This window comes from Strongylocentrotus purpuratus, unplaced genomic scaffold, assembly GCF_000002235.5.
Source record: "Strongylocentrotus purpuratus isolate Spur 01 unplaced genomic scaffold, Spur_5.0 spur5_scaffold_7, whole genome shotgun sequence".
NCBI lineage: Eukaryota > Metazoa > Echinodermata > Echinoidea > Camarodonta > Strongylocentrotidae > Strongylocentrotus > Strongylocentrotus purpuratus.
In genome coordinates, this window is record NW_022145613.1 from 21,106,457 (window position 1) to 21,119,928 (window position 13,472).

At 36.7% G+C, this 13,472-nt stretch overlaps 1 protein-coding gene across 1 annotated transcript; it reads right to left on the reverse strand.

Annotated features, from left to right (window-relative positions):
* Nucleotides 1-48: 48 nt before the first annotated feature.
* LOC592578 (protein archease) lies at nt 49-12,054 on the reverse strand. The gene is made up of 9 exons (XM_030974272.1): nt 11,674-12,054; nt 10,659-10,683; nt 10,100-10,110; nt 9,602-9,633; nt 7,074-7,152; nt 5,332-5,414; nt 3,258-3,310; nt 2,755-2,791; nt 49-1,417 (listed from the first exon to the last, which is right to left on the reverse strand). Exons 1-9 carry the CDS (start codon nt 11,963-11,965, stop codon nt 1,331-1,333), a joined length of 699 nt encoding a protein of 232 aa, XP_030830132.1. The 5' UTR covers nt 11,966-12,054; the 3' UTR covers nt 49-1,330.
* Nucleotides 12,055-13,472: the final 1,418 nt, after the last annotated feature.

Below are 13,472 nucleotides of genomic sequence, written 5' to 3' on the forward strand. Positions count from 1 at the left end.
TATACACATAAAGAAGAGCTCATAAAAATACACTTCGACACAAGTTTCTACATTTGCATATAAAGGAGAACAAAATTAGTCTCAAAGTCTCTTCACATCTAAATGCATACAATGTTATGCAAACATCTTTGGGAAATTATATTTTTAAAGCTAGTGACACTCCTGTCTAATACAAAGCAGACCCATATTTTAGGTAGTAGGCACACTGCTTAATAGAAAAAAGGTGTCCTAGCACAGCTTAGCAACAACTTTACTATATCCTCTGGACAACCACACCCCAAGGAAAACTATCCCTAAGGACAGTCACCCCAGGACAACTAGCCCTCTTGGTAAACTAAAATTAACCCACTGGGGAAAGTTAGTGATATCAGAACATAATGGTGGCAAAACTATAAGACAACAGACAAACAGATAACTCTAATTTATATGCTATACAGTGTATATTGAATTTCTGACAAAAAGATTCAGTGTCTTGGACCACATAGGTGTTTATGTAGTTGAAATGTAGTGGCAAAACACAAGTATTGTTAGATGCTGCTTGTAAGTATCGGCTTGCATGGTGATGTAGATATACAGTAGACTCGCGGATGCATCATGTGAGAGAGAGGGGGAGTCCTTTTCAGGACTCCCCAATCCTCCCCCTCTCTCTCACATGGTGCATCCGCAAGTCTACTGTATAAAAGTATTGTTATCAGTTAAATCAGGAAGTTAAAAGTTGTAATTCAAAATATCTGAGTGCCAATTTTGATATTCAGCCTATGTAATCAAGGTTGTACATATTTTCTACCATCTTAATATCCTTACTTTAAGGTTATACCTCTATGCTATAAAATTACAATTTATGAATTTTTATTCATTTTGTATTCCTGACACGTCTTTTTGTGCCACTATATTTCACTCAGCTCCCTTACAATACATACAGTATTCTATTTTTGCATTGCCCCATGTATTTTCTTTTGCGTTGTGTTAGAACGATGTTATACCGTTCTCCATGGACTTTCAGCTGCTAATGATCCTCTATATGATCAATGAATTCCTCAAAATTAAAGAAAAAGGCACCAAAAGATCATCTAGCGGACGATGAGAAGAGAAACAAGGTGTTCTTCATTCAAGCGCACATGCTATTCAATCCTACTATTAACAGGTGTCTCATTTTCACATAGTCTAAGATGTTTGTTCACATCTGGTATCAATGATCACATACACATTATTTGTGTGACGTTGTTTCACAGAGTTCCAGATGCTTGCTATCAAGTCAGCACTGTCCAATATACTGGCTTTCATGTTGTTCACATGAGGAGAAAGTCTGTGCTCTCAAGTTAGTTTTGTATCAGATGTCGATGATCACATAGATATCATTTGTGTCACCTTTATGGATCTGCATGTTGGAATAAGTGATAGCTTTCACCTCTGTGCCCTGCAAACATACAAGAAGAACAAAAAATAATAACAAAAGCAAATTACACAATCTTACATAGATTTGAAGATAAGTTAGTTCTCCAAAAAAACAAGAAGGTCAATGATGAATGATTATTCTGTCAATTAAATTATTCTCACCAATTCAATGTCTACTGATTTAGCATAAATATATGCTGGATCATTGCCTGAGAGCAAGTATAGTGCTATGCCATATCATTGCCTGAGAGCAAGTATAGTGCTATGCCATATCATTGCCTGAGAGCAAGTATAGTGCTATGCCATATCATTGCCTGAGAGCAAGTATAGTGCTATGCCATATCATTACCTGAGAGCAAGTATAGTGCTATACCATATCATTGCCTGAGAGCAAGTATAGTGCTATGCCATATCATTACCTGAGAGCAAGTATAGTGCTATGCCATATCATTGCCTGAGAGCAAGTATAGTGCTATGCCATATCATTGCCTGAGAGCAAGTATAGTGCTATGCCATATCATTGCCTGAGAGCAAGTATAGTGCTATGCCATATCATTGCCTGAGAGCAAGTATAGTATAGTGCTATGCCATATCATTGCCTGAGAGCAAGTATAGTGCTATGCCATATCATTGCCTGAGAGCAAGTATAGTATAGTGCTATGCCATATCATTGCCTGAGAGCAAGTATAGTGCTATGCCATATCATTGCCTGAGAGCAAGTATAGTATAGTGCTATGCCATATCATTGCCTGAGAGCAAGTATAGTGCTATGCCATATCATTGCCTGAGAGCAAGTATAGTGCTATGCCATATCATGCCTGAGAGCAAGTATAGTGCTATGCCATATCATTGCCTGAGAGCAAGTATAGTGCTATGCCATATCATTGCCTGAGAGCAAGTATAGTGCTATGCCATATCATTGCCTGAGAGCAAGTATAGTGCTATGCCATATCATTGCCTGAGAGCAAGTATAGTATAGTGCTATGCCATATCATTGCCTGAGAGCAAGTATAGTGCTATGCCATATCATTGCCTGAGAGCAAGTATAGTGCTATGCCATATCATTTAGCATAGAATCAATGCTCTTCAGACTATCTGCAGACAATACATACCAAAAAGTACAACTTTCAGTATTATTATTTTTATTTACAAATAAATGTAATTAAAAATTAAAAAACATGTTTACCAAGTAAACTAATACAACGTATGAATGTGATGGTTCCAAATGTGCAAGTAAAATAATACACATGTACACACACGCACCGCACCACACAAATGTATGAAAAATTGAATTTTCATTATAGCTGCACTAACTTGTACAATTTTAAAATGGATTTTATTTCTGTGCATTTAGCTTACCTGTGGATGCTTAACAAGGTCAAAATATTCTCCATACCTGAAAGATAAACATGTAAAAGCTCAAATCAACATCAGATACGAAGTCCAACCCTTACCTTTCATGTTACAGCAGCAGATTGTCAAGACCAATTTACATTGTAAACTTGCTCCAGTCTTACATTTATGCAGGCTGCATCTATAAATGATTTTGCTTTGCTTTTGTATTTTGGTTACGGATTGTAATCATTTGTTTTGCTTCATCTGGTACACTGTAGAGGGAAAGGTATCATGCCTCTTTGTTTCAATGTTTGGGGCTAATGTTATCACTATTGCCTCACATGCACAATATGGCTTCAATTCCTTAAATTTAAGATACATCAAAAATAATATTCAGAGTAGAATATATTGATTTTGATACATTCTAGCCTAGCTGTACATAAATTATTGATATCTAAAGGTGAATGGTACCCTTTTCTCAAGAGTTCAATACCAAAATAATATCATCAATAATATTTTTTCCTTACCCGGTTGATTTTATTGTAAATTTTTCCATATCGAACTCTGTGATCTTGACTTCCTATCATTTGGAACAAAACAAAAGAAACATTAATATGACATTTGCCAGAGATGAAGTTTAATAGAAGGATTTAAGGAGAAAACTAGATGGAATTTTGACTGCGCGCAGTCAAAAATGATGCCTCCGCCATAGAGCAACTTTACAAACCAAAACGGAAGCAATTTTTAAAATTCAAGTTTGATTGTAATCCATCTGTCGGTTTAATAATAATGCATTCACAAACATTTTATAGTCATACATAATGAGCCCCATGACCTTTGACCTGATGACCCTAAAATCTAATCAGTTAATTGCCTCTGCAAGATACATATATACATGTCTTGAGTTTGATAGTAATATGTCTATTGGTTCTCATGATAATGCGATCACAAGCTATTTGTGCATACATAATGAGCCCTGTGACCTTTGACCTCGTGACCCCAAAATCTAATCAGTTCATTGGCTCTGTTAGATACAAACATGACCCAAGTTTGGCAGGAATCCATTGACCGTTTCTTGAGATAACGCGATCACAAGCTATTTTTGTATACATAATGAGCCCTGTGACCTTTGACCTTCGACCTCGTGACCCCAAAATCTAATCAGTTCATTGGCTCTGTTAGATACATACATGACCCAAGTTTGGCAGGAATCCATTGATCGGTTCTTGAGATAATGCGATCACAAGCTATTTTTGTATACATAATGAGCCCTGTGACCTTTGACCTCCGACCTCGTGACCCCAAAATCTAATCAGTTCATTGGCTCTGTTAGATACATACATGACCCAAGTTTGACAGGAATCCATTGATCGGTTCTTGAGATATTGCGATCACAAGCTATTTTTGAATACATAATGAGCCCTGTGACCTTTGACCTTCGATCTCGTGACCCCAAAATCTAATCAGTTCATTGGCTCTGTAAGATACATACATGATCCAAGTTTGGAGAGAATCCATCAATTGGTTCTTGAGATAAGGCGATCACGAGAACGGGACGTACGGACGTACGGACGGACGGACAACCAGAAAACATAATGCCTCCGGCTACTTTGTAGCGGAGGCATAAAAACATAACTCTCAGTATGCTTTCATTGTATAGCTTGCAATTCAGTTATTAAGCAATCTTCAGAGATATTAAGAAGGATTTTGAGACCTGGTGCTGGGGGGGGGGGGTGACAAGGAAGCATGTATTGGATTTGGTAGGCAAATAGGTAAACAAAATCTGTGATCTCAGAAATTTGGTCAAAAGTTTCTCTCGGCTCCATTCGAAATAGCATGTGATTTCAAGGGTCTGAACTGACATGTACAAAGGGGTCTGGTGATCTGTGTGTCCTTACCTACTGTACCCAGTGGGAGTGGTGTTTGGCAAACACTGAGTGGCTACACAATGTTTACGTGGTACAAAATAACACTAATTTGATCAAAATCAGCACAAAACCTCCCAGGCATGTAGTGAAATTCTTTTGCACATAATAACAATAATCATAATAATATCTGGGTTTATATTGAAATCAATACATTAACAATTTCAGTAAGCAGTGTACAGATAGGTCATTCATAAGGACCCTAGTCATCGGATTTAGGTTTGCCCGCACACAATGTATGCACATGATCTCCCCCCCCCCCCCCCCCCCCCCCCCCCCCCGGAACATTTCCAGTCAGGCGGCAATCTACAAACATTCACAATGCTAGGTGAACTTCAATGATTTTCGCATCCTATTGGGTACCCACTTAACACCTGAATGAGCTACCACTGGGTTGAGAGTTAGGTGGGTGAATCATAACCACTGTACTGAGAAACCTCCGTATTATTGTGTTCATAGACTTAATTAAACACTGTGGCCCGAATTCACAAAGGTGTGCGTCATATGATGCGTTTCGACGCACATAAACGTAGGTTTGTTGACAAACCTCCTTTGTGAATTTGAGGCTTTTGGGCCTGTAAGAATGTATTCCTCTACTTTTGTTCAGGAGCAGACTTGACTTGAAAAACATAGAACTAAATCCTTCACTGATGTAGAGGTTTGCTTATGATCTTACCCTAGGAATGAAGAAGGGATCCGACGAGAAAACAAAGAGCCATTCATCTAAGAAATTGTAGAGTAAGGATTCCATATCTGATCCTACAAATGGAATAAAACAGAATATAGAGAATAAAATGGAAGGAGAGTAATAGATGGGAGACAGAGAGGGGTAGGGATAGAGGAGTGAGGAGAGAGAGAGAGGGAACCAGAAGGGAGAGAGAGAGAGAGAGAGAGAGAGAAAGAAGGAAAGAAAAAGAAAGTCAGAACAGATTGACAGAGATAGAAAGAGGGAGGAAGAGAAAGAGAGAAAGAATTGAAAGAGAGAAAAAGAAAGACAGAGAGGATGGAGAGAGAGCAAGAGAGAGAGAGGACGGAGAGAGAGAAAGAGAGGACGGAGAGAGAGAGAAAGAGGACGAAAAGAGAGAGAGAGAGAGAAACATATACATGTAGATACAGAGGGAGGGGGAGACATATATAGAATGGTAGTCACACAGAGATAAAAGTAAAGGTGAGAAAAAGGGTGAATACAAATAAAGTAAAGATAAAAACAACATTTTCTACCAAGCAAAAGGTCATTTGCAGGAGAAAGTGAAGTTTCAGTGTCTAATGTTCTTCTGCTTGTCACACAACAATGATTGGTATCTTACATACATTCAGAGCTTACAGTTATTACTCTGATTACAATATATATCATGCGAATGAAGCTCACTCTCACCTATTTAATATTGATAATCTTCCTTTATTATTATCATTATTATTATTTATTCGACCATTCATATATAAAAAGCACAAATACAATACAGCATAGCAAGAGACAAGTACATAATAAGGATTAACACAAAGAGATAAGGGAGCAGCAAGTGGGTCAGGGTGAACAAAAGTGAAGTTCATCACTGTTGCCCAGAGACATGCTACTCACAGTACATAATTAAAAATTATATACATAGAATATTGCACATGATAAAAGGGGGAAGATAACAAAAAAAGCAGTTTGACAATAGTTCCAAGCTTGATTTTTGATTTTTTACAGGAAATACCTTTCCTTTAAAATTTGTTCAATTATTTTGATCTGGAAATCGGACGTACGTTTAAAGGGTTGTGTACTAGCTGTTTGGGGCTGTGATCACGGTTTTACGCTGGCACTATGACTTGGAAAGTTGTCGGAGGGCTACAGGGCTGGAGCGGTCGGCTAGACATAGGAACATAAATGTACATGTAGTTGCGTAGGTCATATTTCTACAACTTACGCACATCTTATGCCAAAGTCAACGCATTTCACCCAGTCCCATCAAGATCGTCTTACATGAGGTTGGTTGTACTTGTAGATCAGACCATAAACCTCTTTATAAAGACCACCTGTCAAGTATGACCACTTTACTAATTCCCTGAAAGGTCTTACAATACAGAATGGCTTCTAAAATGTATTACCAAGATCATTCTTTTATTTCCAGTCTACATACTTCCTTCATCAACATAGAGAAAATATTGCACAAATCATGCTATGAAGACAACCTGTATGTTGAGACCACTTTCTGAAATTGCTTAGAGTGGTCTTTCTATACAGGTTTGCCCTATATCGATGATTTTACATGTACAGTCAACCCGTCTATAGCGACCGCCCAAGGGAAACACAAAAAGTGGTCCTTGTAGACAGGTTCCTTTAGTACATGTTTTAATGAGAAACCAATGTGGCCTTTGAAGACAGGTGGTCGTTGTAGACAGGTGGTCACTAAAGCAGGTTTGACTGTATAAACATACCTTCTGCCGGTACGTCTCTGGTTATGGTCTTCTCTACATGTTGGATGTCAGTCATGTAATTAAACATTGCTTGCACAACCTGTCAAGATTAATACACATAATTTCATCAATATCATCAATGATAATAATAATATTAATAATAATAATATAAATAATAATATTAATCATAATATCAAAAATAATATTAATAATAATAATAAAAAAGCAATAATAATAATAATAATAAAACAATGAAAATAACACCTAGAAATATCATAATCTGTATTGCCGGCAATGCGAATGTATCCCCCGGCAGTGGCAGCAATTTTGTGTCATCCTTATGTTTGAAGGAGGGACAAAGATGTACAAAGGGGCATTTTCCAAAGGGCAATTACATGTAGAAAGGAAAAGGGACACTTATCAAAATTTAGAGTAAATTTTATATTTAAAAAAAAACACTTATTAGTAGTACTACTTATTAGAAAGGAAAAAGTGGTACTTATCAGAAGGGAAAGAGCACTTAGAAAGGAAAAAACGGCACATGTCAAAGTAAAGGGGGCATTAATCCGAGGTGAAAAGGGACCTTGACATACCTAAAAAGGAGCACTCATTAGGGATGAAAAGGGCTCTTACAGTATTAAAAGGGGAAAGATGTAACGTCTTATCACAAAGGAAAAGGAGCACTTGTCAAAGTAAAAGGGATATCTATCAGGTTAGGATAGGGGTACTTATCAACAGTTGAAAAGAGGCATTTTTTTTTTTTTTAAAAGGGGGGCAGGGGCATATATTATAACAGGAATAGGGCACAGAATAGAAAGGGGCATCAACCAGAGGCAAAAAGGGGCACTTATCTGAAGTAAAAGGGGCACTTTGGGGAACCTAATATAAGAGGGGGGCCTCTGCCCCCCCCCCCCCTTCACCGCCTCTGCTTAACACAAAGGTCAAACCAAAAGTGATTCACATTGACTTTTCACAATTGAGAACTTCACACATTTATGTCAACCTCTTCTAACTATACATCAAAGACGAGCCCAGACAATCCTTTGTTGTAAGGTGACAAAAACATATCAGAGGGTATGCTGTGCATAATACATGTATGTCAATAGATAGGTAGACAAAATACACAGAGAGAACCAGCGCCCTGGATAAACAAGAAAAGGGATCTCCAAAATAAATTCATCATGAGGAAGGTCTAGGTATATCTCGCAACAGAGGCCAACACACTACTTCATAATGAGTTTAGGAATTTACAGATACTAGTGTTAGTAAGAAGGTGAAATAACTTATATCCTGCGGTAAACCTATCACTTAGTCTCATACCATCAAAATTTAGCCAATAACAATATCTTCCATTCCCGATTTTCACAATATTACCTTTCTCTTTTAATGTCATGCTTCAGTGTATCACACACAGTATGTTGTGTTACTTGATGATAACTATTTTGCACTTTTTCCAATATTTTAGGGCAAGGTTTGAACTCAGTTTGAGGAACAATGAATGCTTCTCCATGCCTGGCACTATTGAAACTGTAAGCCCATCCCCTCACTTCACCCTGGGTTACAACCAACTGGATGATGAACAATATTGACACATTCTTACTATTATAATGCTGAATAAAAGCAAGTGCACTCAATGCAATAGGTTGTGGACATAAGCTCTTTTGTCTGTGAGTGAGGAGTGTGAGTGTGAGCGGTGCAAATATCGCATCAGGCCAAAGTTGAAGGAAAGATTGAGCTTTTTTTTTACAGTAAACTAACAATGTGTGGAGGGAGTGGGACTTTGAAAATGAGTATGTGATATTTATGATGAAGAAAAAAAACCTTTCACATTTTTCAAAGTGAGAGAAAGGGAAATAGGGGAGGAGAGAAAGAGGGGGTAGATTGGGTAGGGTGGAGAGGGGAGAAAGAAAGAGAGTGAGGGGTCAAGAAAAAAGGTGTGAGCACACTCAATGGCTATAAATTAGCAGACAGACAAGAATAAAATAGAAAATATGATGCAAAGGGTAAGGGGTGAGAGGGAGAGAGAAGTTGGGATGGAAGATAGTGGGGTGAAAATGCAAAAGATGGGAGCACGACGGAAACAATGAGTGAGAGAGTGAGAGAGAGAGATGTTGAGAGAGAGATGTTGGAAGAGAGAAAAGATAATAAAAGCTATACTGAGAGGAAGATCTACATGTACAGTATGTGTATAGACAACTGACAAAATAATGAAAGAAAAACGACAAGTGAAGTTTAAACTGCAGACAATTTAGAAATCATGTGATTCACAAATGTTGCCTATAGATCGTGCACTAAATGCAGCTAGCATATATAGCTTCAATTGAATTCAAATGATTTGGTGTTTGAAGAATTGCTGGGAAATATTGATTTTTCTTTTCTAACCTGTGCTTTGTCATATTCTTTTCAACATCCTTTACCCCACATACATATTTACTTTTGAAAGCCTCATACTGAAACTTTGTTTACAGCTGTACAACATGCTTGTCTGACTTTTTGTACTACCTTACAGACCAATCAACAATCAAATGTACAAGAGACTGTGTACTTACCGCTTCAAATGAATCCTTTAATGTTGGACCCCCTGTTACATCAAATTCATATTTTTGCTAAGGAAAATTTGAAAATTGAGGGTAAAAATTGGTGTATACAAAGAAAATTCTGAATGTCATCTAAATGATAAAAATGTTATGAATCAAGCCAGAGTGTTTGATTTTTTTTTAATTTCTTTTTATTTGGAAATCACTACTCCACAATCACCCAGGATGCAGGGGCAGAATAAAGACAAAGAAATTCCTTGGCCGAAAGGAATTTTTGTCATTTTGGCCAAAAGGAAATTTTGTCATTTTGCGCATAATTCTGGATCATCTCAGATCAAATGGTGATATGTTTCTAACTTTTGAAGACCTTTGCCCTATTTTTGGCTCTACCTCATAGAAAAAACTGGAGTTAAAGTTCCAATCCGGAAGTACATGTAGATAGTAGGCAGACATAACACACAACTGATTGAAACACATATGGAAAAAATGTAAGTATAAAGTAAAGGATACATGAATGTAACCTGCAAAAGAAAAGAAAGAAGAAAACATTTCAATATTTACATATTTATTTATGTATATAGAAAGCAAAAATTAAGAAACAAAATGAAAGCCTCATTCAATTAAAGTTCATGAAATCTGCGAAGAGGATATTCTTATATTAATAATTACATTAATTAATAAAAACTCTTTTGTAATTTTCACATGTAAAAAGTAAATAACAATTCATCAGATTTGTTTATCAATCTATTAACCTTACAAAGAAAGGTTCACAGTATATAAAAACATTAGCTTTACGATGTGCTTTTCTAACTGGACTAATAGTGTCATTTCTTTGAAATATACATGATAGTCAGAGCTAAATCTTGAACAATTATTGTTCTCCATTCATTCAAAGGGGAATATTCACATCCAACCACATATACAGCACTAAATTCAAGATTACTTATTACCTTGACAGTTAAATAATCAATGAAAGCTAAAGTATCTTATTTGTAGGGGAAGCACAATTTTTAATATTTCTTTTCAAGCTTTCAGAAGAGGAACAGACTCAAAGTATTTATTCACTTACTGGACATCTGCTGGGTGATCCAAATCTGAAATAAAACAAAAAATATCAAAAGAATAATCGTCTTGTTTGTAAAGAAGAAAGGTAGGAGTTCTGTATTCAAAGTTAATTGACACATGTAGATTGCCTTTAAAACACTCAAGGGAAAACCTAATACTCACATAGAAATAAGATTGAAATGTCAATGGATGACATAATTTTCCTTCATGCGCAGTAACTAACAGTTTAAAATATGGCTGCAAGAATGTCAACACAGAGTTCAATTTTAACAAAGAAAATTCGTAAAAAAGATCCTCAAACGCATCATACAGTCAAGCTGGTAAGTAGCCTAAGCCTAAGCCTAATTTAGTTGAGTTAGCGAAAGTAAACTAAGATTATACAACACACGCGCACCCGCAAACACCCCTAGTATTAGTAGGATAATACACGGCGCTAGTGTAGTTCCGTATCTATTTTTTTTAGCAGTTTAAAAATCCATACTTAGCAAAGGAATTTTAGCCCAATTTTTAACTAATTTTAATCATAATCATATATTGCATTTTCCACCTGAATTTGGATCACATTCGACATCGGCAAACCTTCGTTTAAGGCTTCGATGTCGACGTCGTTGCTCAGTACCGTCTCCGACTACACTGTAGTCCTGCACCTCTAACTGAAGCGATCAGTCCTAAATTATGCAGACTTCTCGTTTGCGTGATACCATAAACCATACGAGAAGTCTGCATAATTTTGTACTGATAGCTTCAGTTTGAGGTGCAGGACAGCAGCATAGAGACGGTACTGAGCAACGACGTCGACATTGAAGCCCTAAACGAAGGTTTCCCGATGTAGGATGTGATCCAAATTCAGGTGGAAAATGCAATATATGATTATGATTAAAATTAGTCAAAAATTGGGCTAAAATTCCTTTGCTAAGAATGGATTTTTAAACTGCTAAAAAAAAATGGATACGGAACTACACTAGCGCCTAATACTCTGTAAAGAGGTCTGTACTCAAAAGGAAGAAGAAGGTCCTTACATTCGTAGTTATCGCCATCGGCTGGTTCGTTATCTTCGTATAGAGGATAGTTTCCCTTTTCATGCCCAGCATAAACGTGCAACTGCTCTTCCGTATAATCTCCAGATCCATCGCCTGCCGTAGCCGCATCACCATCCTTCGCTCCCGTACAAGCTGCGGTCGCCTCTGCATGCTCTTTCCCGGTCTCCATATCGCCGTTTTCAACCTCCTTTTTCGATGCTGTCACGACATTTTCGTCACTGACACTGTGTTCAATTACTGCTTCAACGACAACTTTGTTTTCCTCAGCCATATCTCACAGGGGAGCTAGGAGCTTATCTTACCTAAAAAGTTCTAATGGCACTAACAACGCTGAGAAGAAGTGACTGGTGGTATAATGGAATACGGGATCTATCGTATATACCCGTACGTGCCGCCGATCGAAGAATTGCAAATACATTGCGCAATGAAACTTGAAAGCTTGCCCCTCCGCCCCCCCCCCCCCCCCCCCCACCCCCAGATAGGCCAATGTTATTAATTGTTATTGTAGGATGTATTTTTTTCTCATGAAGGCCCCTCATTATACAATTAGACGCAGTAAATGATATACATGTAGGACTATATTGTAATCATTAAATTTGATAATCACAATATGACAATCAATTGAATCATTATGAATTTTGATATATTGGTATTGATATAATTAAGGTTCAAATGCATTTGAAAAATTGTAATATTTGTAATAATTAACCTGCAGAGAAATAGATGTAGGCCTAGATAGATAGAAAGATAAATAGATATTACATAGGGAGTGAATCAAGCTGCTCGAGTGCATGTAAACAAATATAGATATATTGAATTGAATAGGAAGGAAGTCCCTTCATTTATTGACCATTTAAAACAACAAAACATACAAAACATCAATACAATAGAAGAATTATATCAAATAACAACAACATACAGAAGTAATATGGTCAGGGTCCCTGAGAAGCAAGACTGCTTGTAATCGGGACCCTATATACAAGTATATATAAATATAAATTTAAATGCACACGCACGCATAACAATCACACACACACACACACACACACGACAGAATGGAGCAAAGATATAAGAGGATGGAAAAATACAAGATAAAGGTCGAGCTACGAAGAGAGATCGAGATTATTTATCGAGATTATTTAAAGAACTGAATAAATTGATATGTACATGTACATGTATGACATGATGACCAATAATGAAATATGACTACGGTAGGTATATATAATTTAATTAGCATGCAGAGTGATGGAGGGGTATAAGAAGGGGGTAATGAATACAAATATTTAAAAATGTTGTAATAATTTGTTTTTATTACTATATACATGTATTTCCATCAACCTTCAAGTTTATTATATCACTTTTTTCTACTTGAATCTATATCAATTGCTTAAAAATGCAATTTCCCTTTCTCCATTCTCATACCATGGGGTCCAAGACCCCTGCATCATGTAAGCATGATAATGATTTTTCTTTCCAGATTGTTAAAGGCTTACTAAGTAGTAGTATTTTCTTAATTGCTCTAGTTTTGAAATACTTCGTCCGAACCAACAGGCTTATTTCTTTTTTGCCTGGCCTTTTTCTTACAATATTTCCTTGTAAAGTTCCATTTTTATTATAATCCCATAATATTATACTTCTAATATTAGATCTAGATGAATTTAGTTTAATTATCAAAAAGTAGGCTTACAAGTCTATCATGTTCTTTAACTGTTTAACATAATTTCACCATAATACACAAACTATTATTTAATTTCCAATAACCTGCTTTTGTTGCAGAA